Source organism: Microcaecilia unicolor, chromosome 3 (assembly GCF_901765095.1).
Source record: "Microcaecilia unicolor chromosome 3, aMicUni1.1, whole genome shotgun sequence".
NCBI lineage: Eukaryota > Metazoa > Chordata > Amphibia > Gymnophiona > Siphonopidae > Microcaecilia > Microcaecilia unicolor.
The window spans coordinates 255975195-256002524 of NC_044033.1; the positions used below are offsets into that span (position 1 = coordinate 255975195).

Genomic DNA, 27330 nt, shown 5'->3' on the forward strand with positions numbered 1-27330 from the left:
TGAGAGTGTGTGTACACTGGCAGAGCTGTATGTGTGTGGGGGGAGTGAAGTGGAGGCATCAGTTCTGGAATAGCAGGGGGTGCTGCAGGGCAAGAGTGAGGTGCATTGGCAGACCCATAGGAGTCGGCTCTGTGGGTGCTGTGGGTGCTTGAGCACCCCCAATATTGAGCAAATTCCTTGATTGTGTCAAGGGAGAGGTCATTTCTATTCGGTTTAGCACCCCCAATAATTTTGAAAAGTTGGCTCCCCTGGGCAGAGCTGTGTGCAAAGGTCTCCCTACTAGAATAGCAGAGGGTGCTGCAGGGCAGGAATGAGGTGCATTGGCAGACCTGTACCTGAGGGTCTCAACACTGGACTAGCAGGGGTGCTGCAGGGCAGGAGTGAGCTGAACTGGCAGAACTGTGTGTGAGGGTCTCACTACTGGCATAGCAGAGGGTGTTACGGGGCAGAAGTGAGATGTATTGGCAGACCTATGTGTGAGGATCTCAGTACTGGAATAACAGAGGAGCTACAGGGCAGGAGTGAGGTGCATCACTAGTGGTATACGTCTGACACAAAGCTGTCTGCTTACCTGGACCTGGGGTCCCCTGCAATAAGGTTGCCAAACTCTCCTAGGATATAGCCACCAACCTTCACCATATTCTCATGGCACGCTGGTGCTTGAAGAGCCTGCCCAGGCACAAAAGGGAAAAAGAAAACATTAACACTCCAGCAGACACAAACACCACAAGCTGTAGCTGAACACGCTACGAGAGGAATCATTAACACAGCAGTTTTATCACATCTCTACGTAGGGTTGTCTTGCTGGCTCAAAGAGGAGGGACTTCTGGTCACTGCTTCAGGGCAGAGAAGATATGAAACTGGGTAAAACTGGCATCAGATTCCAGCCTCGGATCTGACCGAGCTGGAAGCAGAAAACAGCAAAAGGATACCGCCAGGTTAAAATAAAAGGTTTCACGCATACAAGTGCCTGTTAAAAACTGTCCCCCTCCCTGCAGTTTTGAAAAATTGCCTCCCCTTGCAGGAAAATTTGGCCATATTTACCCAGGAACAGTGGACTGTCTGGAAACCACTTGGCTATCGGCAAGAGAGATTCCCATTGCCTGCGCTGCACAGTTGGTATTTTTAAACATACATGGGCTATGCTATCCCCCGCCCCGCCACCTGCGCAGTCCAAAGCATGCAGAAGCTTTTAACCCACACTCCTAACAAAGCTAAACATTACAGACTATGAAAAGTACGGGTGAACTAGGTAATTGCACGGGCTCTCTGAAAATCCCTCCCCCCTCTCATCATGTCAGAGGACAGCGCTAGAAGAGGCGTTACCTCAAACACCGTCTTGGCTGCATATCCCTGAACATCATCCCGGTTAATAACAATCTGGATGACGCGGTACCAGACTTCCTCGCTGACGTAGTCACCCGCAATGCGGATCAGGTTTAGAATGGTGTCCACGTACCAGCTGTAATCCACGGCATACTTTTCAGCGAGTATGGCTACCTTCAGCACCTGTGAGGACACGGCACAGCTCAGAATCGTTAACAGGAGACTGAAAAATCAATAGCGAATAGTGCTGGGCAGACTTGTACGGTCTGTGCCCTGAAAATGACAGTTATAAATCAAGGTAAGATATACACAAAAACTAGCACATATGAGTTTGTCTTGTTGGGCAGACTGGATGGACCGTGCAGGTCTTTTTCTGCCGTCATCTACTATGTTACTATGTTATGTTACTCTCGTAGGAAGCTGCGCCGACACTTGCCATCCCCCATCAGAACACAAAAGCTCCTTACTATCTCTTCCCTGATCGAATAGTCTGCAGTTTCCAGGTAACTTAGCATCTCGGACACGATCTGCTTTGCGTTGGTGCGGTCACACATTGCGTAGAGGAGATCAGCTGCCCGCTGCCGCACACTGACATCTCGCTCTGTCTGCCGAGGTAAGAAAAAATACGACGTCAGCACTGCCGCTGTCCAACACCGAGCGGGGCACTGTGCCCACACGTCGCTCCCAGAACAAGACAGGCCTTCAAGATTGACGGTAAAGTTTATGGCTCTTACCTTCAGAGCGTTGATGACGGTCTCGATGTGCGTCTTCACGGCTTCGTGGGAGAACTCTGAGCTAGCCAGGGTGCACATGCTCTCCAGAGCCAAGTAGCGCAGGTTAGTCTCGCGGTGTTGCAAGAATTGTCCCAGCTGGTTGCAGGCTCGGACCAACAGGTTGGGCTCACTGCAGAAAGAAGGAGAAAACGTGAAGGTGCATGCCCCCGCTCTGAATCCTGAAATGCGAACTGCCCTTCGTGTGTGCTCACCTGTCGTAGTGAATGATCAGGCTGATGGCTTCGAAGAGAATGGCATTTTTCGCATTGGAATGCTGAACTTTCTTCGATTTTGGTGGCTCCTGCGCCTTGTTCAGGATGGTTTCCAGGCACTCCACAAGTCGCCCTTTCACCGCTGCATCCTCTGGAAAGCAAAGGCAGAGAAGTGAGGAAGCGCACTGGTCTTACTGGGGACCACTGGGAGAATGAATAAGTGGGGAGTACCTGGGGGTGGGTAGCACTGCAGCAGACGCAGCAGTTTCACTGAGAGCCAGGGAGCCGGAACAAAGTAGTAGGTGTAATCCTGGAGGTCTGTGGAGGCTGAAGACACGATCTGAAACAAGGGCGACACGTTGGATACTAAGAGATGCAAAGGAAATTTAACATCCCAGCAGCAAGATTGCATGTTCAGCACTGAACACACCTCTACAGCTCGCCATGCTCTCTGGAAAGCTTAGGAACAGTAGAGGGTGTGCAAAGACCAGGACTGACCACAGGCGGTCTTTATCAGCTGACTGGGCACTGGGCACATGCAGGTGCTGACTTTCCCCTAATTCTGTAAACTTGTGCATGTAACTTAATAATTAGCTGCTAATTGGCATTAACAAGCAGTTTGCTGAATCAAAAGTTGGCTGCTGCGCACGCAACTGCCAGTACAGAATCCCAGTGTCTACTTTATGTGATGGGTAGAAAATTACCCCCTTACCCTGCTCAACCTGGACACCGCCAGCGAGACACAGGTTTTAAAGTCATCGGGGCTCTTCCTGCACAGACAGGTGATGAGACTGACGGCTGCTGTCACCACTCCCTGAGGGGAAGGAGAAAAGCAGATTCAGACACACAGAGAGCAGCGGTTTCTCAGAGAGAGACAGAGAGAGAGAGAGAGAGAGAGAGACAGAGAGTGAGAGAGAGAGAGTGAGATAGACAGAGAGACAGAGAGTGAGAGAGAGAGAGAGAGAGAGACACACAGACAGAGAGAGAGAGTGAGAGAGAGATAGACAGACAGAGAGATAGACAGAGAGAGATAGACAGACAGAGAGAGTGAGAGAGAGATAGACAGAGAGAGAGAGACAGAGAGAGAGAGTGAGAGAGAGACAAAGAGAGAGCAGTCACAGATCATACCATGTGCTGGTCATTGAGCAGATGCACCACCCTGGACGTCCATTCTCCCATGGGCACTAGATCCGGAGACGTCTTGTAGAGGCGCAGCAGACAGAGCGCAGCGCTCTGCTTCACGCTGTCCATCGTGTCACTGCCAAGGGAAAAACGAGCAAGTTAGAACAAACATGCAGAGCTCACAGCAGGAAAGAGCAAAGCACTTGTATAAGGAGGCACCATCCCATGTCACACAGAGAGTGAGGAAAAGACACTAACCTGATTCCCCAGTCCCAGAACTAATCCCAACTCTGTGCCACAACCTTACCCCATCCCCCTCCTCTCCCCCCCCAAAAAACATACGAGAATCTTCATACCAGACAACCCAAGGGTACTAAAAGCTACAGATGCTAGACAAAGTGAACGGGAGACACTAACCCTGCGACGAGGATACGGGGGATCTCAGAAGCGAAGGCCTCGGCCATCTCCCTGCTGCCCACATTGGCGATGCAGTGCAGGGAAAGGCACATGAAGGTGGGATTCCGGCTGGCCAGGTCGTTCTTGATGGCATTGTTAATGAGACGTATCAGCTCGCTGTTGGAGTTCACCAGTACTGAGATAAAGAGGTATCCCTGCAACAGGAGAAATAGCATTTGCACAGGCTACTGACAAGAAGGAGGAGGAGAAATGAGGTCTTACCTGATCATTTTCTTTCCGTTAATCCTTCCCCGTTGTTCCAGAAAGCGAAAGATACATACCTGTAGCAGGTATTCTCCGAAGACAGCAGGCTGATTGTTCTCACATCTGGGTCACGTCCATGGCAGCCCCCTCCAACCGGAAGAGTTTCACAGCAAACTCAAAAAGTCTCGCGGGAGGTCCCGCGCGCAGGGCACGCCCACCGCGCATGCGCGGCCGTCTTCCCGCCCATGCGCGACCGCTCCCGCTCAGTTAAATGAAAGAGCAAAGAAATAAGAAAATAACAGCTCCAAAGGGGAGGAGGGAGGGTTGGTGAGAACAATCAGCCTACTGTCCTCGGAGAATACCTGCTACAGGTATGTATCTTTCACTTTCTCCGAGGACAAGCAGGCTGCTTGTTCTCACATCTGGGGTAACCCTAGCTCCCAGGCTCACTCAAAACAACAAAGAGGGTCAACTGGGCCTCGCAACGGCGAGGACATAACAAAAATTGACCTACGAAGAACAACTAACTGAGAGTGCAGCCTGAACAGAATAAAACTGGGCCAAGGGGGGTGGAGTTGGATTCTAAACCCTGAACAGATTCTGCAGCACCGACTGCCCAAACCGACTGTCGCGTCGGGTATCCTGCTGGAGGCAGTAATGAGATGTGGATGTGTGGACTGATGACCACGTTGCAGCCTTGCAAATCTCCTCAATAGTGGCTGACTTCATGTGGGCCACTGACGCCACCATAGCTCGAACACTATGAGCCGTGACATGACCCTCAAGAGTCAGCCCAGCTCGGGCATAAGTGAAGGAAATGCAATCTGCTAGCCAACTGGAGATGGTGCGTTTCCCGACAGCAACCCCCTTCCTATTGGGGTCAAAAGAAACAAACATTTGGGCGGACTGTCTATGGGGGCTTGTCCGCTCCAGGTAGAAGGCCAATGCTCTCTTGCAGTCCAATGTGTGCAACTGACATTCAGCAGGGCGGGTATGCGGACGGGGGAAGAATGTTGGCAAGACAACTGACTGGTTCAGATGGAACTCCGACACCACCTTCGGCAGGAACTTAGGGTAAATGCGGAGGACTACTCTGTTATGATGGAATTTGGTATAGGAAGCATGGGCTACCAAGGCTTGAAGCTCACTGACCCTACGAGCTGAAGTAACTGCCACCAAGAAAATGACCTTCCAGGTCAAGTACTGGCAGGTCCTCTTAAAAATTTGTTTAATAAATCCTTGGAGACGAGACAGGTTCCGTGGGATTGGAGAACGGCGGAGGTGGTCCCTCTTCACAAAAGTGGTGATAGGGAAGAAGCCGGAAACTACAGGCCGGTAAGCCTCACTTCGATTATTGGAAAAGTAATGGAAGCGATGCTGAAGGAAAGGATAGTGAATTTCCTAGAAGCAAATAAGTTGCAAGATCCGAGACAACATTGTTTCACCAAAGGGAAATCGTGCCAAATGAATCTCATTGAATTCTTTGACTGGGTGACCGGAGAATTAAATCAAGGACGTGCTATGGACGTAATCTACTTAGATTTCAGCACAGCTTTTGACACGGTTCCCCACAGGAGGCTCTTGAATAAACTAGACAGGCTAAAGATAGGACCCGAAGTGGTGAACTGGATTAGGAACTGGTTAACGGGCAGACGCCAGAGGGTGGTGGTAAATGGAGTTCGCTCGGAGGAGGGAAAGGTGAGTAGTGGAGTGCCTCAGGGATCGGTGCTGGGGCCGATTCTATTCAATATATTTGTGCGTGACATTGCCGAAGGGTTACAAGGTAAAGTTTGCCTTTTTGCGGATGACACCAAGATTTGCAACAGAGTGGATACCCCGGAAGGAGTGGAAAACATGAAAAAAGATCTGCGGAAGCTAGAAGAATGGTCTAATGTTTGGCAATTAAAATTCAATGCAAATAAATGCAAAGTGATGCATTTAGGGAGTAGAAATCCAAGGGAGACGTATGTGTTAGGCAGGGAGAGTCTGATAGGTACGGACGGGGAGAGGGATCTTGGGGTGATAGTATCTGAGGACCTGAAGGCGATGAAACAGTGTGACAAAGCGGTGGCCGTAGCTAGAAGATTGCTAGGCTGTATAGAGAGAGGTGTGACTAGCAGAAGAAAAGAGGTTTTAATACCCCTGTATAAGACGTTGGTGAGGCCCCACCTGGAGTATTGTGTTCAGTTTTGGAGGCCGTATCTTGCGAAGGATGTTAAAAAAATGGAAGCGGTGCAAAGAAAAGCTATGAAAATGGTATGGGATTTGCGTTACAAGACGTATGAGGAAAGACTTGTTGACCTGAACATGTATACTCTGGAGGAAAGGAGAACAGGGGTGATATTTATTTATTTCATTTCATTTGTATCCCACATTTTCCCACCTATTTGCAGGCTCAATGTGGCTTACAAAGACCTGTTGTGGCATCGCCATAACAGGATAATGTATACATTTGGTGTTACAAAGAAGTCAAGGAAGACAAGAGGATTTGATCAAGCAGTTGTAGAGAGATACATTTAGGCATATTTTCAAAGCACTTAGCCTTCCAAAGTTCCATAGAAACCTATGGAACTTTGGAAGGCTAAGTGCTTTGAAAATACGCCTGATTCTGACTAAAGTTGGAAAGGTGTTGTGTTATCGTTAGCTATGGGATCTCGTGGTAGGCTTTGTTAAAGAGGTAAGTCTTCAGAGATTTGATGAAGTTGGTTAATTCATTGATCGTTCTCAGGTGAGTTGGAAGTGCATTCCACAGCTGTGTGCCCATATAAGAAAAGCTGGTCGCATGCGTTAATTTGTATTTTAATCCTTTACAGCTGGGGAAGTGTAGGTTGAGAAAGGTGCGGGAAGATTTTTTTGCGTTTCTGGGTGGTAGGTAAACTAGGTCTAGCATGTAGGTCGGGGCATCTCCATAAATGATTTTATGAAAAATCGTGCAGGTCTTGAACGCAGTACGTTCTTTAAGTGGGAGCCAGTGTAGTTTCTTTCTCAGGGGTTTTGCACTTTCATATTTTGTTTTCCCAAATATGAGTCTAGCTGCTGTATTCTGGGCTGGTTAAAGTTTTTTGATGGTCTGTTCTTTACAGCCAACATAGAGTGCATTGCAATAATCCAGGTGACTTAATACCATTGGCTGTACCAGGTTCTGAAAAATGGCCCTTGGGAAGAAAGATTTTACTCTTTTGAGTTTCCACATGGAATGGAACATTTTCTTAGTTGTGTTCTTCACGTGGTTTTCAAGTATGAGATTTCTGTCAACGGTAACACCCAAAATTTTCAGATTGTTTGAGACGGGAAGGGAGAAGTTTGGGGTGGTTATGGTGGTGAATTTATTTATGTTGTGTTGTGAGGTGATTATAAGACATTGTGTTTTTTCTGCGTTGAGTTTTAGTTGAAATGCATCTGCCCATGAGTGCATGATTTGGAACCTTTGGCTGATTTCATTGGTGATTTCCTTTAGGTCATGTTTGAAAGGGATGTAAATCGTGACATCGTCTGCATATATGTATGGGTTGAGATTTTGGTTGTCTAATAGCTTAGCTAGTGGTGTCATCATTAGGTTAAAGAGGGTTGGTGAGAGGGGAGATCCTTGGGGAACCCCGCATTCTGGTGTCCATGGGGTTGATTTGAAAGGTATTAATCCGCAAACGAACCTTTTCCGGAGAAGGGAAGGCGGTAGAACGAGAGGACATAAAATGAGATTGAAGGGGGGCAGACTCAAGAAAAATGTCAGGAAGTATTTCTTCACGGAGAGAGTGGTGGATGCTTGGAATGCCCTCCCGCAGGAGGTGGTGGAGATGAAAACGGTAACGGAATTCAAACATGCGTGGGATAACATAAAGGAATCCTGTTCAGAAGGAATGGATCCTCAGGAGCTTAGCCAAGATTGGGTGGCAGAGCCAGTAGTGGGAGGCGGGGCTGGTGGTTGGGAGGCGGGGATAGTGCTGGGCAGACTTATACAGTCTGTGCCAGAGCCGGTGGTGGGAGGCGGGACTGGTGGTTGGGAGGCGGGGATAGTGCTGGGCAGACTTATACGGTCTGTGCCAGAGCTGGTGGTGGGAGGCGGGACTTGTGGTTGGGAGGCGGGGATAATGCTGGGCAGACTTATACGGTCTGTGCCAGAGCTGGTAGTGGGAGGCGGGGCTGGTGGTTGGGAGGCGGGGCTGGTGGTTGGGAGGCGGGGATAGTGCTGGGCAGACTTATACGGTCTGTGCCCTGAAGAGGACAGGTACAAATCAAGGTAAGGTATACACAAAAAGTAGCACATATGAGTTTATCTTGTTGGGCAGACTGGATGGACCGTGCAGGTCTTTTTCTGCTGTCATCTACTATGTTACTATATTACTTCAGATGGCAAGAATCCAGTGGCTCAAAAGGAGGTTTCATCAGCTGGGTGAGGACGATGTTGAGATCCCATCACACTGTAGGAGGCTTGACAGGGGGCTTTAACAAAAGCAAACCTCTCATGAATCGAACAACAAAAGGCTGTCCAGAGACAGGCTTACCCTCTACACAGGAATGGTAAGCACTAATCGCACTAAGATGGTTCCTTACTGAGTTGGTTTTGAGACCAGACTTCGATAAGTGTAGAAGGTATTCAAGCAGGGTCTGTGTAGGAAAGAGCGAGGATCTAAGGTCTTGCTGTCACAACAGGTGGCAAACCTCCTCCACTTGAAAAAGTAACTCTTCTTAGTGGAATCTTTCCTGGAAGCAAGCAAGACTCGGGAGACACCCTCAGAAAGACTCAAGGCGGCGAAATCTACGCCCTCAACATCCAGGCCGTGAGAGCCAGAGACTGGAGGTTGGGATGCAGAAGCGCCCCCTAGTTCTGAGTGATCAGGGTTGGAAAACACTCCAATCTCCACGGTTCGTCGGAAGACAACTCCAGAAGAAGAGGGAACCAGATCTGACGGGGCCAAAAGGGCGCGATCAGAATCATGGTGCCGCGGTCTTGCTTGAGTTTCAGTAAAGTCTTCCCCACCAAGGGAATGGGAGGATACGCGTACAGAAGGCCAGTCCCCCAATGCAGGAGGAAGGCGTCCGATGCTAGCCTGTCGTGGGCCTGTAGCCTGGAACAGAATTGAGGCAGCTTGTGGTTGGTCTGTGTGGCGAAAAGATCCACCGAGGGGGTGCCCCACTCCCGGAAGATCTTGTGTACCACACTCGAATTGAGTGACCATTTGTGCGGTTGCATAAGTCTGTTCAACTTGTCAGCCAGACTGTTGTTTACGCCTGCCAGGTATGTGGCCTGGAGAAGCATGCCATGCCAGCGAGCCCAGCGCCACATCCCGACGGCTTCCCGACACAAGGGGCGAGATCCGTGCCCCCCTGCTTGTTGATGTATTACATCGCAACCTGATTGTCTGTCCGAATTTGGATAACTTGAAAGAACAGCCGATCTCTGAAAGCCTTGAACGCGTTCCAGACCGCTCTCAACTCCAGGAGGTTGATCTGCAGACCTGATTACTGGAGGGACCACAGTCCTTGAGTGTGAAGCCCATCGACATCGGCTCCCCACCCCAAGAGAGATGCATCCGTCGTCAGCACCTTTTGCAGCTGAATAATTTGGAAAGGACGTCCCAACGTCAAATTGGACCAAATTGCCCACCAGTGGAGTGAATTGCGGAAACTGGTGGGCAGTCAGATTGCATCCGCTAGATTCCCCACAGCCTGATACCACTGGGAAGCTAGGGTCCATTGAGCTGATCTCATGTGAAGACGAGCCATGGGAGTCACATGGACTTTAGAGGCCATATGGCCCAGGAGTCTCAACATCTGCCGAGCTGTGATCTGCTGGGACCCTCTTGCCCGGGAGGCGCGGGACAGAAGATTCTGCGCTCTCGCCTCGGGGGGATAGGCATGAGCTGTCTGTGAATTCAGCAGAGCTCCAATGAATTCGAGTGACTGGACTGGGCGGAGATGAGACTTTGGGTAATTTATCAGAAACTCCAGTAGCTCCAGAAGTTGAATAGTCACCTGCATGGACTGAAGAGCTCATGCCTCCAAGGTGCTCCTCACCAGCCAGTCGTCGAGATAAGGGAACACATGCACCCCCAGCTTGCGCAGCAACGCCGCAACCACCACCAGGCATTTTGTGAACACCCGTGGCGCAGAGGCGAGCCCAAAGGGCAGCACACAGTACTGGAAATGCTGTGTTCCCAGACAGAATTGCAGATACTGTCTGTGAGCTGGCAGTATCGGGATGTGAGTATAAGCATCCTTTAAATCCAGGGAGCATAGCCAGTCGTTTTTCTGAATCATGGGAAGAAGGGTGCCCAGGGAAAGCATCCTGAACTTTTCTCGGACCAGATATTTGTTCAGGCCCCTCAGGTCTAGGATGGGACGCATCCCCCCTGTTTTCTTTTCCACAAGGAAGTACTTGGAATAGAATCCCAGCCCTTCTTACCCGGGTGGTACGGGCTCGACCGCATTGGCGCTGAGAAGGGCGGAGAGTTCCTCTGCAAGTACCTGCCTGTGGTGGGAGCTGAAAGACTGAGCTCCCGGTAAACAATTTGGTGGAACGGAGATCAAATTGAGGGCGTACCCACACCGCACTATTTGGAGAACCCACTGGTCGGAGGTTATGAGAGGCCACCTTTGGTGAAAAAATTTTAACCTCTCCCCAACCGGTAGATCGTACGGCACGGGCACTTTTATGGTGGCTATGCTCTCCCGGATCCAGTCAAAAGCCCGCCCCTTGCTTCTGCTGGGGAGCTGCAGGGGCCTGCTTGGTTGCACGCTGTTGACGCGAACAAGCGCGCTGGGGCTGAGCCTGGGAAGCTAACAGGAAGGAGAATTGTACCTACCCTTAGTATAAGCGTAAGAAGCAGTCTTCTTTCCCCTGAAAAACTGTCTACCTGATGAGGTAGATGCTGAAGGCGCCCGGTGGGAGAGGTTGTCGAGGGCGGTTTCCCACTGGTTAAGCTGTTCGACCAACTGCTCGACTTTCTCGCCAAAAATATTATCCCCCCGGCAAGGGACATCCGCCAGCCGCTGTTGGGTCCGGTTGTCCAGGTTAGAGGCGTGCAGCCATGACAGTCTGCGCATCACTATACCCTTGGGCAGTGGATCTGGATGCAACATCAAAAGTGTCATAAATTATACCCCTGGACAGGAATTTGCCACACGCCTTCAGCTGCCTGACCACCTCCTGAAAAGTCCTGGACTGCTCCAACAGAAGCTTGTCAACCAGGTTCGCCAGTTGCCTCACATTATTTCGCATGTGAATGCTCATGTAGAGCTGGTAAGACTGGATCTTGGCCACGAGCATGGAGGAATGATAGGCCTTCCTCCCAAAAGAGTCCAGAGTGCGAGACTCACGCCCCGGGGGCACCGAGGCAGTATCCCTCAAACTCTTGGCTCTCTTGAGAGCAGAATCCACCACAGCGGAGTCGTGTGGCAACTGAGTCCTCATCAACTCCGGGTCGCCGTGGATCCTATACTGGGACTCGGCTTTCTTCGAGATGGTGGGGTTAGATAAGGGCTTCAGCCAATTCTGAAGCAGTGTCTCCTTTAGAACATTGTGCAACGGGACCGTGGAAGACTCTCTAGGTGGTGATGGATAGTCGAGGACCTCGAGCATCTCAGTCCTCGGCTCATTCACAGTAACCACGGGGAAGGGAACGCTCACAGACATGTCCCTAACAAAGGAGGCAAAGGAAAGGCTCTCAGGTGGCGAAAACTTCCTTTCCAGTGAAGGAGTGGGGTCAGAGGGAAGACCACAGGACTCCTCGGAAGAGAAATACCTGGGGTCCTCCTCCGACCCCACGAGGCCTCCTCCTCGGTGTCGGACATGAGTTCCCTGACTTCAGTCCGAAACCGGGCCCGTCTTGACTCAGAGGAACCAGGTCCTCGATGATGAGGTTGAGAGGTGGACTCCTGCACCGGCGGGGACGAAGCTCCCTCCATCGACGGAGAGTCCACCTGAGTGGTGGCCGAGACCGATGCCGTAAGCGGTACCAGTGCCGGCGAATGCATCACAGGGCCAGAGCCAGCCGGCGCTTCCATCAACGGTGCTGAGGGCGCAAGCACCCCCGGCACCAGGAGAGACTGGCGCAGCAACCCTTCCAGGATACCTGGAAGAATGGCCCGGAGGCGCTCGTCCAGAGTCTCTGTCGGGAAAGGCTGAGGGGCCAGTGAAGGAGTCGGAGATAGAATCTGCGGTACCGGACTGCCCGATGACCGACGCATCGACACCTCTTGGATGGAGGGGGAGCGGTCCTCCCGGCGTCGACGCTTCTCGGGTGCCGAATCCCTCGACGCCCCGGAGCTCCCGGTACTGTGAGTAGGGGGCGACCGATGACGATGCTTATTAGCTTGTTTCTTTCAATGCACGTCATCGGCGCTCCGCGGTACCAACGAGGAGGACGTGGAATCCACATGCCTCCTCGTGGTCGGGTCCGAAAAGCGTCAGTCCCGATGGGCCTGCACAGCAGGAACTGTCGAGGCAGGTGGAGGCCCACTCGACTGCTCACTGCTCCCAGTGAGAGGTGGTCATCGGGCCTGTGGTACCTGCTCTCCTGAGGTCGATTCCATATCTGGTGCCGATGCCGTTGACGCTGAAGAGCCAGGCCAAACTCCAAAAAGACGATCCCGCTGAGCTTGTCTCGCCACCTGTGTCCGCTTTTTTAAGCTAAGACACAATTTGCACGCTTTGGGGTTATGCTCAGGCCCGAGGCACTGAAGGCACCAAGCGTGGGTGTCAGAAAGCGAGATTGCCAGACCTCACCGACCACACTGCTTGAAGCTGCTGGGAATCCTCGATGTCATCGACAAAAAAATCACGGCGGCAAGGTCAAAATCGTTGATGGTGGCGGCAAAAAGGGCCACAAAAGGGAACGAACACGGGCATGCGGCCAAAAGGGCTGCAACGGCGGCGAAAGAAAACTTAAGGCAGCCAAAACTAAGACACTACGGGAAAACCAAAGGTTTTTTTTATTTTTTTAAACGAAAAGAACAGATAAAAGGAGGCGCGGACTGCGCCACTAAACAAGAAAAAAAGCAAACTATTTGCTAGACAGTTTCAGAGGGCTGAGAGGAGAGGGACGCAACGCAGTATCTCTCCACCACGGAAAATGAAAAACTGAGCGGGAGCAGTAGCGCATGGGCGGGAAGACGGCCGCGTATGTGCGGTGGGCGTGCCCTATGCACGGGACCTCCTGCAAGACTTTTTGAGTTTGCTGTGAAACTTTTCCGGTTGGGCTGCCATGGACATCACCCAGATGTGAGAACAAGCAGCCTGCTTGTCTTCGGAGAATCTGTGGGACAGCTGTGTCCATCAACCAGCACGTGGAGATAGAGAACTGAAAATTGAGCTGAGATCTCTTAGCATCCAGTCCAGCTCCTCGGTATTTACATAGACAAGTAGTAAGGAGAAAATCAGAACAAACAGAACAATCTTAAACAAAACTGGGGACCAGCTAACCAACTGGACCAGGAGCAAATCACTCAGAACCAGAGGCTGAAAAGTGTGTCCATCCATCTGCTGGAGATAGAAAATACTGAGGAGCTGGACTGGATGCCAAGAGAGAGCTCAGTTTTCAGTTCTCTATCTCCACCTGCTGGTTGATGGACACAACTATCGCACAGGTGCTGGAATATTGGGAAGCTATGTAATGAAAAGTGTGTTTTCCATACACAAATCCCCCTATATTCATCATCTACCACCAAACTGATTCCTTAGAAATTAACCATACAAAGACAGTCAAGATCATAACACTATCAACATTTATTCAGTCAGACAAGGGTCAGGCTAGTATTGCTGCATTCAGAACCTCAGCGTGAAGTGCACTGATTTGTAAGACTATCTGGTACCCACGGTCACTAATTTCTAAGCTGAGCATAAAGGAAGGTTCCAGGACTAAAACACACGAGTGCAACAGGCAAATCAGCACTGGAACAGGTTTCAGCCATTACTCACAACCTGCACCTTGCTGCACTTGCTCATTAAAATCTAATTCAAACATATCACCTCCGTGGAAACCAACCTGTGGAGTACCTCAAGGTTCACCACTATCACCAATACTCTTCAACATGATGATGATCCCTCTGGCTAATTCATTATCTAATCGAGGCCTCAACCCGTTCATTTACGCAGATGATGTTACAATCTACATTCCCTTCAAACATGACCTGACAAAAATAACCAACGAAATCAAAGACGGCCTGAACATCATGGACTCCTGGGCAAACTCATTCCAACTGAAACGGAACACTGAGAAAACTACTACTACCACTACAAATCATTTCTACAGCGCTACCAGTCAAACGCAGCACTTTACAACTGAACAACACACTGCCTTATCCTTTCCTCTCAACATAATAAGTATAAACCCACAACAATAAACACCCCAAGACACACCCTCCCTACATCAGACAGCCTAAAAATATTCGGAGTCACACTCGACCGCAACCTCACTCTCGAGAGCCAAGTAAAGAAAATGTTCTAGTCAGGGCCGTGCCTAGGGTCTCCGGCGCCCCCCTGCAGTTGGCCCCGCCGGCGCGCCCCCCCCCCCCCCGAAAACAATCGCTACACTACCCGCCCTCTTCTCCCCAGATCCTTTTCCTTTTTGTTTAAATTTACCTCTCCGGCGAGCAGCAGCGTAGCGTTAGTGAGAAGGAGGCGGCGCTCCCCCGCCCCGACGTGTCTTCTTCCCTTCGCTCAGTGTCCCGCCTTCTTCTGACGTCATTTCTGACGTCAGAAGAAGGCAGAACCGAGCGAAGGGAAGAGACTGACACGTCGGGGCGGGGGAGCGCCGCCTCCTCACTAACGCTACGCTGCCACGCGCCGGAGAGGTAAATTTAAACAAAAAAAAAAAAGGACAAGGATCTGGGAAGAAGAGGGCGAGGTAAGCATGGTGCGGCGGGGCGCCCCCCCAGAGGATGGCGCCCTCCTGCCATGCTTACCTCGCTTACCGTGTTGGCACGGCCCTGGTTCTAGTCAATGTGGAAACTCAAACAAGTAAAACCTTTCTTACCAAGGGAAACTTTCCGAAACCTAATACAATCAATGGTCCTAGGTCATGCAGACTATTGCAAAGGTATCTATGCAGGATGCAGAGAACAACTCACGAAGACACTCCAGACCGCCCAAAACACATCAGCCAGACTGATATACAGTAAAACCCAATTAGAAAGTGCCAAACCCCTCCAACAAAAGCTGCATTGGCTCCCAATCAAAGAAAGGATTATCTTCAAACTCTGCACTTTGGTCCACAAAATTATATATGGCGTAGTCCCAGGATACATGACAGACCTTACAGATCTACCATTAAGAAACAGGATCGGATCATCATGATCCTACCTAAACCTACATTACCCAACCTGCAAAGGACTTAAATACAAAACAACCTATGCATCCGGCTTCTCCTACTTAAGCACACAACTATGGAACTGACTCCCTAAAGTTGAAAACAATCCATGACCACCTGAACTTCAGGAAATCACTAAAAAGCACCCTCTTCAAAAAGGCCTACCCCAATGATCCTACGTAAACCCTTCACCCAGCAACATAGCATGACCAATGATCGTACTGGACAATATACAATCCTCATTACCTTCAACCCTCTATAACTACCTCATTCAAGCACTATATAATCATGTATTTGTTATCAACCGACCTGGCGAATGCCTTGACGGTACTATGTAAGCCACATTGAGCCTGCAAAAAGGTGGGAAAATGTGGGGTACAAATGTAACAAATAAATAAATTACTCACAATCTACTCCTCTGTGTACTTGCTCATTACTCACAAACTACTCCTCTGTGTATTTGCTCATTACTCACAATCTGTTTCTCAGTGTATTTGCTCGTTACTCACAATCTACTCCTCTGTGTATTTGCTCGTTACAATCTGCTCCTCAGTGTACTTTTTTGTTGCTCACAATCTACTCCTCTGTGTATTTGCTCACTACTCACAATCTACTCTGTGTATTTGCTAATTACTCACATCTGCTTCTCGGTGTATTTGCTCATTACTCACAATCTACTCCTCTGTGTATTTGCTCGTTACTCACAATCTACTCCTCTGTGTATTTGCTCGTTACAATCTGCTCCTCGGTGTACTTTTTCGTTGCTCACAATCTACTCCTCTGTGTATTTGCTCACTACTCACAATCTACTCTATGTATTTGCTCATTACTCACATCTGCTTCTCGGTGTATTTGCTCATTACTCACAATCTACTCCTCTGTGTATTTGCTCGTTACTCACAATCTACTCCTCTGTGTATTTGCTTGTTACAATCTGTTCCTCGGTGTACTTTTTCGTTGCTCACAATCTACTCCTCTGTGTATTTGCTCACTACTCACATCTGCTTCTCGGTGTATTTGCTCATTACTCACAATCTTCTCCTCGGTGTATTTGCTCACTACTCACAATCTACTCTGTGTATTTGCTAATTACTCACATCTGCTTCTCGGTGTATTACCCACAATCGTCTCCTCTGTGTATTTGCTCACTACTCACAATCTACTCTGTGTATTTGCTAATTACTCACATCTGCTTCTTGGTGTATTTGCTCGTTACTCACAATCTACTCCTCTGTGTATTTGCTCGTTACAGTCTGCTCCTCGATGTACTTTTTCGTTGCTCACAATCTACTCCTCTGTGTATTTGCTCACTACTCACAATCTACTGTATGTATTTGCTCATTACTCACATCTGCTTCTCGGTGTATTTGCTCATTACTCACAATCTGCTCCTCTGTGTATCTGCTCATTACTCACAATCTACTCCTCTGTGTATTTGCTCACTACTCACAATCTACTCCTCTGTGTATTTGCTAATTACTCACATCTGCTTCTCGGTGTACTTTTTCATTGCTCACAATCTACTCCTCTGTGTATTTGCTCACTACTCACAATCTACTCTATGTATTTGCTCATTACTCACATCTGCTTCTCGGTGTATTTGCTCATTACTCACAATCTGCTCCTCAGTGTATTTGCTCATTACTCATAATCTACTCCTCTGTGTATTTGCTCATTACAATCTGTTCCTCGGTGTACTTTTTCATTGCTCACAATCTACTCCTCTGTGTATTTGCTCACTACTCACAATCTACTCTATGTATTTGCTCATTACTCACATCTGCTTCTCGGTGTATTTGCTCATTACTCACAATCTGCTCCTCGGTGTATTTGCTCACTACTCACAATCTGCTCCTCTGTGTATCTGCTCATTACTCACAATCTACTCCTCTGTGTATTTGCTCACTACTCACAATCTACTCTGTGTATTTGCTAATTACTCACATCTGCTTCTCGGTGTATTTGCTCATTACTCACAATCTGCTCCTCTGTGTATCTGCTCATTACTCACAATCTGCTCCTCTGTGTATCTGCTCATTACCCACAATCTACTCCTCTGTGTATTTGCTCACTACTCACAATCTACTCTGTGTATTTGCTCATTACTCACATCTGCTTCTCGGTGTATTTGCTCATTACTCACATCTGCTTCTCGGTGTATTTGCTCATTACTCACAATCTGGTCCTCTGTGTATCTGCTCATTACTCACAATCTACTCCTCTGTGTATCTGCTCATTACTCACAATCTGCTTCTCGGTGTATCTGCTCATTACTCACAATCTACTCCTCTGTGTATCTGCTCATTACTCACAATCTGCTTCTCGGTGTATCTGCTCATTACTCACAATCTACTCCTCTGTGTATCTGCTCATTACTCACAATCTGCTTCTCGGTGTATCTGCTCATTACTCACAATCTACTCCTCTGTGTATTTGCTCGTTACTCACAATCTGCTCCTCAGTGTACTTGCTCATTACTCACAATCTGCTTCTCGGTGTACTTGTTGGAGCTCAGGAGGTTGACAGCTTCCATGTGGCCAAAGTCGATGTCATGACCCAGCAGGAAGATGAAAAGAAGTTTGCAGACATATTTCTTTTTACTGTAACCATCCAAAGCCTTGTCTCCTGCAATCCCAAGCAGAGAGACACTTTTCAGTTCTATCAATCCAATCATATCTACAACTTCTTACTTACTCTTATCACTGACACAGCTCATTAGCACAACCGAAATTGCCATTGCTAACTGGAAAGCCTTCCACCCCTCCCTGACACTCTTGTCATCGCCACCTACCTATCCTCCCTCGGCATTCCTGCCATCCCCACATGCCCACCATTACCAACTCCATCATCCCAGCCCCCATCAACCTCATCACCATTCTCGGCACTCCTACCTTCACCAACCCCACTGCCACCCCCCCAACACTCCTGCCATCGCCTAGCGCATCCCAACCACCCCAGCACTCCCACCATCACCCACCTCAACAATTCCATCATCTTGTTCAACACTCATCACTATTAACATTTTCATTGCCACCACTTCCGTCGTCATCACTATTATTAACCTGAGTAGCACGGTCATCCTAAAGGCTGTGCAGTGTGGATGCTATTTACACCCTGATACTTTCAACATGTCTTAAAATCTAGTGCAGCAAGAGGGCCTTACTCATCGGATTCACTTCTATTTCAAATTAATACTAGAAAAGAAACCTGGGGAGAAAATAAAACTGCCTCCCTCTTTTCAGTGCAGTGGTAGTGCTGGGGGAAAACCTTTTTTGTCAAACGCGAGTGCCTCAAGAAGTTACCACACTCCTAATGCAGCCTGCTTAGTAATCCACTGTACACATAGTTCTGGAGATGCTTGGAAACAGGAGAAAAGGAGGCCTGAACATCATCAATCACCTCCCACTCCCTCCAGAGTGATGCTTCTTCTCCTTTGTCAGTGACTCACAGATGGTGAGAAGCTGCAGAGGCGAGAGCATGATGTCAGTCAGTCTGAAGCTGGGAATGGGGACTGCTTGCAAGGGAATATAGGCAGCCTGAAGCTGCCTCTCACACAAAATGTGCCTCTGATTGCTGTCTATATTGCCACAACTGCAAACTTTCTGTGCTTACATACTGCTAAAATGAAATTGCTGCTGCAGGGAAATCGTGGAGAGAACCCGAGCTGGAAGCAGGAGACAGCTTGAAGGAATTACCTTTGAATTTGGAGCGAATGTTGGCCAGTTCTTTGTTGATTCTTTTAATTTCGGCTTCTTTGCTTTTACCTGTAAAGAAGAGACCCAGAATCAGGTGCTATTGAGGGGGCCTCGGATTGCAATTCTCAACTTCACATCCGGTCCTAAAAATGTTCTGAAAACTTCTCTGAATGTCTGGCCGCTGACCAACAGAGACCCTGTTGAGTTTCAAGGGAAGACATCTGAGGGTTTTGTGCTGGTAAACGGTAGGCTGAGAGAGGTGTGGTACTTGGAAAGAAAACTTTTCAATTCCACCTTCCTAAAAGATTTAGTAAATGCTGATAGCCTTGGCTATCGCAAGGGGCTGAGAGACAGGTCTCCTGCCAATTCTAGCATCCAAATTAAATACGTTAATATTGTTATTATTAGATACTGTTATAATAGCATTACTGCCCTTCATTCTCCCCCTTTTAAGAGGGTTGTGCAGTGCAGTGAAAGAAGCAGAGATATGCACCAAAAAAGTGACTGCATGAGTGTTTCCGGTACATTTTTCTTATAAACCCTGCTCCAAGTAGGCTGCCAGTTCCACCTTATTCCACAGAGGAACACATAAACTGCTGATGGTTTTAATTGAACACAGCAGACCCATGAATAGAAACAGACCTTTTATAAGGATAATAAAACGCTCAAACGTTGGTAGTGGGCTTTTAAGAGCCACATTCCATCAGCTCAGATCAGATCAGCTCAGAGCCACAGGATGCAGGATAGAAGTGAAAAGCATGACAAACCCATTAAGCTGACCAACAAACTTTTTCCACATATCCAAAAAAACACTGTAACCACATCTCTTCAGAAAAGTTACACAGTAAGTAGATGAAGTGTCACAACCTGCCCAACCTGCAAAGCGAAGCATAGCAAAGACAGGCTGGAAGAAGGGACAATGACGGAAACACAGACACACTACAGGACTGTCACTGACAGACTGTCAAACAATGCAGCACGGTCACTGAGACTCTCACACACGTTGCAGGACTGTCACTGGAGAGACTCTCACACACACTGCAGGACTGTCACTGAGAGACACACACACACTGCAGGGCTGTCACTGAGAAACACACACATACTGCTGGACTGTCACTGAAAGACGGTTACACACACTACAGGACTGTCACTCACACACACTGCAGGACACTGAGACATTCTCACATAGCAGGACTGTTACTGAAAGACGGTTACACACACTGCAGGACACTGAGACATTCTCACATACAGTAGGACTATCATTGAGAGACTCTCACTTACTGCAGGACTGTCACTGAGAGATACAAACATACTTCAGGACTGTCACTAAGGAGACACTGTCACACACACATACTGAAGGACTGTCACTGAGAGACACTCACACACACTGCAGGGCTGAAACAGACTCTCACATACTGCAGGACTGTCACTGAAAGACTCAAACATTGCAGGACTGTCACTGAAAGACTGTCACACACACTGCAGGATTGTCACTGAGAGACACATACACTGCAGAACTGTCACTGAAAGACTCACACACACTGCAGGACTGTCACTGAGAGACACACACACACAAACTGCAGACCTGTCACTGAGACGGTCACTGAGAGACCCACACACACACTGCAGAACTGTCGGTGAGAGAGAGACACACACACACACTGAAGGACTGTCACTGAAAGACTGTCACACACTGCAGGATTGTCACTGAAAGACAGTCACACATACACCACAGAACTGTCACTGAGAGACTGTCACAGACATTGCAGGGCTGTCACTCACTCACACATACACTGCAGACCTGTCACTGAAAGACTGTCACAGACACTGCAGGGCTGTCACTGAGAAAGATACACATACACTACAGAACTGTCAATGAGAGACTGTCACAGACATTGCATGGCTGTCACTGAGAGACTCACACATACACTGCAAAACTGTCACTGAGAGACTCACACATACACTGCAAAACTGTCACTGAGAAAGATACACATACACTACAGAACTGTCACTGAGAGACTGTCACAGACATTGCATGGCTGTCACTGAGAGACTCACACACACACTGCAGAACTGTCACTGAGACACACACACAAACTGCAGAACTGTCACTGAGAGACTGTCACAGACATTGCAGGGCTGTCACTGAGAGACTCACACATACACTGCAAAACTGTCACTGAGAGAGATACACATACACTGCAGAACTGTCACTGAGAGACTGTCACAGACATTGCAGGGCTGTCACTGAGAGACTCACACATACACTGCAAAACTGTCACTGAGAGAGATACACATACACTGCAGAACTGTCACTGAGAGACTGTCACAGACATTGCATGGCTGTCACTGAGAGACCCACACACACACCACAGAACTGTCACTGCAAGACTCACACACACACACGGCATAACTGTCACTGAAAGACCGTCACAGACACTGCAGGGCTGTCACTGAGAGACTCACGCATACACTGCAGAACTGTCACTGAGAGACTGTCGCAGACATTGCAGGGCCGTCACTGAGAGACTCACACATACACTGCAGAACTGTCACTGAGAGACTGTCACAGACATTGCAGGGCTGTCACTGAGAGACTCACACATACACTGCAAAACTGTCACTGAGAGAGATACACATACACTGCAGAACTGTCACTGAGAGACTGTCACAGACATTGCATGGCTGTCACTGAGAGACCCACACACACACCGCAGAACTGTCACTGCGAGACTCACACACACACACACGGCATAACTGTCACTGAAAGACCGTCACAGACACTGCAGGGCTGTCACTGAGAGACTCACGCATACACTGCAGAACTGTCACTGAGAGACTGTCGCAGACATTGCAGGGCCGTCACTGAGAGACTCACACATACACTGCAGAACTGTCACTGAGACACACACACGGCATAACTGTCACTGAAAGCCTGTCACAGACATTGCAGGGCTGTCTCTGAGAGACTCACACACACACGGCATAACTGTCACTGAGAGAGAGACACACACACACACTGCAGAAGTCACTGAGAGACTGTCACAGACATTGCAGGCCTGTCACTGAGAGACACACACACACACTGCAGAACTGTCACTGAGAGACACACACACACACTGCAGAACTGTCACTGAGAGACTCACACACACGGCATAACTGTCACTGAAAGACCGTCACAGACACTGCAGGGCTGTCTCTAACTCACACATACACTGCAGAACTGTCACTGAGAGACTGTCACAGACATTGCAGGGCTGTCACTGGGACCCCGGAAGGCCTCTCCCTCCTCCCTCCCGGCCCCAACCTCCCCCGCTCACAGTTGCGGATGTCGGAGATGAAGACGGCCAGGCCGCGCATCCCGTCGCCCTTCGACACGGCCGGCATGATGATGACGGAGGAGGAGGAGGCGGCGGCGGAAGAGCGGGGCGGAAGCGCAGGCACCGGAGCCGCACCAGCTCGGGAAGCAGGGAAGGGAGCGGCGGTGACGTCACACGCACCCAGCTAAGAGCGCCCTGCCATTGGACACGACTGCGAGACGGAAAGACGTCAGCCCGCACAGGGAATCCCGAGCTGGGAGATCACGCGGAGATGGGAAGCTCCGCCCCCTCACGAGCCTTCTTCTCAATTTATGATTTCCCGCAGGCAGTAGTACGTGTGAGAGAGGAGGACAGTCAGGACACAGAAAGAGCGCAGGGGAGTTGGATCTGTAGATCCGAAGATGCACCGGGGGGGGGACGGGGGACTAGAATTGCAGGACTGGCTGGGTATCTGGAGGGAACTGCATGCCCTAGCCTACTTCTCGATTTAACAACAAGCCAGCACTGCCCAAGTTACATAATTACAAGAATGAGCTGAGCATCTAATTTCGTAGAAGACCCCAATTACACACTTGAAACCCATTTTTACATCTGTTGATGCAACAGGATCGATGGGCTTATCATTAATCAGTGGTGGGGAAAGAGTGGACTGCTAGGGTCACCACCTGCTATACACCAGCAGACTTTCAGCAAGAGGGAGCTTGGTGGCAGGGATAGAGATTAGTTTGTTAAGAACATAAGTAAATATACTGGCTCAGAGCATGGTCCATCTGGCTCAGTATCCTGTTTCCAACCGTAGCCAATCCAGGCCACAAGGACCTGGCAAAAACCAAAAGCATGAGGAGAAAAAGGAAACAGAAAGGCATCTCAGTGGATAGTGGAAAGCTGGATCAGGTTTGAGAAAGATCGAGAACACCGACCGATCATCGATAGTGAAAACTGAATGCCTCTGGAGGCAATCTCGCACCCATACCGATTTTATTCATTATAAATTCATGCTATCCTCCTTACAGTTCTCCCTATTCCTCACCAAACAGGACTATTACACCCAATTGACTAACTCCCTCAGCTCTAACCCCCGTCATCTCTTCGCCGCCCTCAACTCCCTCCTCAAAGTGCCCTCCGCTTCCCCCCACTCTCCCCTCAATCACTGGCAGACTACTTTCGCGACAAGGTGCAGAAAATCAACCTCAAATTCACCACCAAACCATCTTCTCCTCCTCCTCCTCCCCCTATAACACACTCCCTCAACCAACCAACCCAGGCCTCCATCTCCTCGTTTCCCGATATCACCGAAGAGGAAACCGCCTATCTTCTCTCCTCCTCGAAATGCACCACCTGTTCCTCAGACCCCATCCCCACCAACTTACTTAACACCATCACTCCTACTGTCACCCCCCCCCCCCCCATCTGTCATATCCTCAACCTCTCTCTCCACTGCTACTGTCCCTGACACCTTCAAGCATGCGGTAGTCACACCACTCCTCAAAAAACCATCACTTGACCCTATCTGTCCCTCCAACTACCATCCCATTTCTCTCCTACCCTTCCTCTCCAAGATACTTGAATGCGCCGTTCACAGTCGTTGCCTTGATTTTCTCTCCTCTCATGCCATCCTCCATCCGCTTAAATCCGGCTTTCGCCCCCTACACTCGACGGAAACGGCACTATCTAAAGTCTGCAATGACCTGTTCCTTGCCAAATCCAAAGGTCACTACTCCATCCTTATCCTCCTCGACCTATCCGCCGCTTTTCACACAGTCAATCACAACTTCTCGCCACACTGTCCTCACTTGGGTTCCAGGGCTCTGTCCTCTCCTGGTTCTCCTCTTATCTCTCCCACCGTACCTTCAGAGTACATTCTCAGGGTTCTTCCTCCACCCCCATCCCGCTCTCTGTTGGAGTTCCTCAGGGATCTGTCCTTGGACCCCTTCTTTTCTCAATCTATACCTCCTCCCTAATCTCCTCTCATGGGTTCCAATATCATCTTTATGCTGATGACACCTAGCTTTATCTCTCTACACCAAACATCACTGCAGAAACCCAGGCTAAAATATCGGCCTGCTTAGCTGACATTGCGACCCGGATGTCCAACCGCCACTTGAAACTGAACATGGCCAAGACCGAGCTTATTGTCTTCCCTCCCAAACCCACTTCTCCTCTCCCTCCACTCTCTATCTCTGTTGATAACACCCTCATCCTCCCCGTCTCATCTGCCCGCAACCTCGGGGTCATCTTCGACTCCTCCCTCTCTTTCTCTGCGCATATCCAGCAGATAGCCAAGACCTGTCGCTTCTTCCTCTATAACATCAGCAAAATTTGCCCTTTCCTCTCTGAGCACACCACCCGAACTCTCATCCACTCTCTCATTACCTCTCGCCTTGACTACTGCAACCTACTCCTCACTGGCCTCCCACTTTGCCATCTATTCCCCCTTCAGTCCGTTCAAAACTCTGCTGCACGTCTTATCTTCCGCCTGAACCGGTACTCTCATATCACCCTTCTCCTCAAATCACTTCACTGGCTTCCGATCAGGTACCGCATAGTTTAAGCTTCTCCTTTTAACCTACAAATGCACTCGATCTACAGCCCCTCCCTACCTCTCTACCCTCATCTCCCCTTACATTCCTACCCGTAACCTCAAGCCAAATCCCTCCTTTCAGTACCCTTCACCACCGCCAACTCCAGGCTCTGCCCTTTCTGCCTCGCCTCACCCCATGCCTGGAATAAACTCCCTGAGCCCATACGCCAGGCCCCCTTCCTGTCCATTTTCAAAGCCTTGCTGAAAGCCCACCTCTCTTCAATGTCGCCTTCGGCACCTAACCACCATACCTCTATGCAGGAAATCTAGACTGCCCCTATTTGACATTTCTCCCATTAGATTGTAAGCTCCTTGGAGCAGGGACTGTCCTTTTATTAATCTGTACAGCGCTGCATAACCCTAGTAGCGCTCTAGAAATGTTAAGTAGTAGTAGTAGTAGAAAACACAGTATTGTTGTAAAGAAGGCCCGACATGGCACTTGGCACTAAGGGCCTACCTCAGGCAGCTACAGAACATTAAACATACGAAGAATTAAAACATAAAGATATACAGTAAAATGATATAAAAGAAATACAATTAGATAAAATTAACAAATATATTATCTAAACATACATATTTGATAAAAAATATACATGTAAATAAGAATACAAGTTAATAAAAATGATAAAGGACCTGATTGAATGTGTATCTCCAAATGAACATATTATATGTGACGAGTAAAAAAGGCCCATTTCTGACACACATGAAACGGGCGCTAGCAAGGTTTTCCTCGGACTGTGTATGTTTGAGAGAGAGAGAGTGTGTGTGTGTCAGAGAGAGAATGAGACAGAGACAGCGTGTGTGTGTGTGGGAGAGTGTCTGTGTGTGTGTGACAGAGAGATAGAGTGTGATAGACAGGGAGTGTGTCAAAGAGAGTATGTGTGAGACTGAGTGTAAGCCCACACCACCCCTCTCTGGTCTCAGGACCCCCTCCCCACCTCCCTCTCCCCTGCCCCCCCCCCCCCCCCCCCCCCGCAACCATCCATGTCCAGCGACCCTCCTCTCCCCCTGCCCCCCCTGCAGCCACCCATGACCAGCAACCCTCCCCTCCCCCCCTCCAGCTACCAATGTCCAGCGACCCTTCCCCCCCCCAGCGCATCAAACCCCCTCGCCACCCGCAGCTGCCAGTAGTAATGCTGTCCGGCTGCTGCTGCTTCTGTTGAGCAGCAGCGGCTGCTACAAAACAAAAAAAGCGATAAATGTTTTTAAACCCAGCCCAAATCATTCGCAAATGCCCGAGTCTTAAAACGCAGTCTCTGCAGCCGCTCCTCTCACCTGTCACATCGCTGCGCTCCTCCGGGGTCTTACTTCAGGGGCAGTGATGTGGAGGCGAGAGGAGGAGCAGCTGCAGAGACTGCATTTTAAGACTCGGGCATTTGCAAATGATTTGGGCTAGGTTTAAAAACATTTGTTTTTTTTTCTTTTTGTAGCGGCTGCTGCTGCTCAACAGGAGAAGCAACAGCGGCCGGACAGTGTTACCAGTGGCAGCTGCGGGTGATGAGGGGGTTGATGTGCTTCGGGAGGGGAGGGGGGTGTTTTATGTGCTTCGGGGGGGGGGGGGGGTGTTAGATGTGCCCGGGGGGGGGGGGGGGGGGGTTTGGGTGATGCGCCAAGGGGGGGGGGGGGGTTCTGTGGGGCCATGCTTGTAGTTTTTTGATGCACCACTCCCGAGCGGCACACTGACAGCTCATTCCCAGGCAGGGGGAGGAGTAGGGAAACACGCTCCGTGTGTTTCCCTACTCCTCCCCCTGCCTGGGAATGAGCTGTCAGTGACGTCATCCTGGCTACGAAGCCTAGCTCAGCAACTCCAGGAGCCACGGACACAGGCAGTCCCACATTAGAACATTTGTGGTGAGAATTATTATATAAGACTAGTGAATAAGGCCCGTTTCTGACAGAAATGAAACGGGCACTAGGAAGGTTTTCCTCGGAGTGTGTATGTTTGAGAGAGTGTGTGAGTGACTGTGTGAGAGAGTGAATGTGCGAGTGTGTGTGTGTGTAACAGAGAAAGAGTCTGGGTGTGAGAGTGTCTGTGAGAGAGAGTGTGTGCGAGTGCCTATGTGAGACAAAGTTAGTGTGTTTTACATACACTGTGTGGAGACAGAGAGTGTGAGAGTATGTGTGCGATACACAGAGACCGAGAGAGAGTATGAGACCGAGAGTGTGTGAGTGACTGTGTGACACATAGTGAATGTGATACAGTGTGAGACATAGAGGCATATTTTCAAAGCACTTAGCCTTCCAAAGTTCCATAGGTTTCTATGGAACTTTGGAATAAGTGCTTTCAAAATATGCCTCATAATGTGACAGACTGTGAGAGTAAGAAAGACACTGA

The 27330-nt window shown here is 49.3% G+C and overlaps 1 protein-coding gene across 2 annotated transcripts in view; it reads right to left on the minus strand.

Moving 5' to 3' along the window:
• AP2A1 (adaptor related protein complex 2 subunit alpha 1) overlaps positions 1 to 22578 on the minus strand; it is a 38320-nt gene extending 15742 nt beyond the window's left edge. For both annotated transcript variants that reach the window (XM_030197971.1, XM_030197970.1), the window contains exons 1-12: positions 22415 to 22578; positions 19095 to 19163; positions 17882 to 18024; positions 3851 to 4044; positions 3440 to 3569; positions 3024 to 3125; positions 2543 to 2651; positions 2312 to 2462; positions 2061 to 2229; positions 1794 to 1931; positions 1327 to 1509; positions 572 to 669 (exon numbers count right to left, since the gene is read on the minus strand). In XM_030197971.1, coding sequence (XP_030053831.1) covers positions 572 to 669; positions 1327 to 1509; positions 1794 to 1931; positions 2061 to 2229; positions 2312 to 2462; positions 2543 to 2651; positions 3024 to 3125; positions 3440 to 3569; positions 3851 to 4044; positions 17882 to 18024; positions 19095 to 19163; positions 22415 to 22481 — 1553 coding nt within the window. In that variant the 5' untranslated portion in view covers positions 22482 to 22578. The remainder of the gene's footprint in view (positions 1 to 571; positions 670 to 1326; positions 1510 to 1793; positions 1932 to 2060; positions 2230 to 2311; positions 2463 to 2542; positions 2652 to 3023; positions 3126 to 3439; positions 3570 to 3850; positions 4045 to 17881; positions 18025 to 19094; positions 19164 to 22414) is intronic.
• Between the last annotated feature and the right edge of the window lie 4752 nt (positions 22579 to 27330).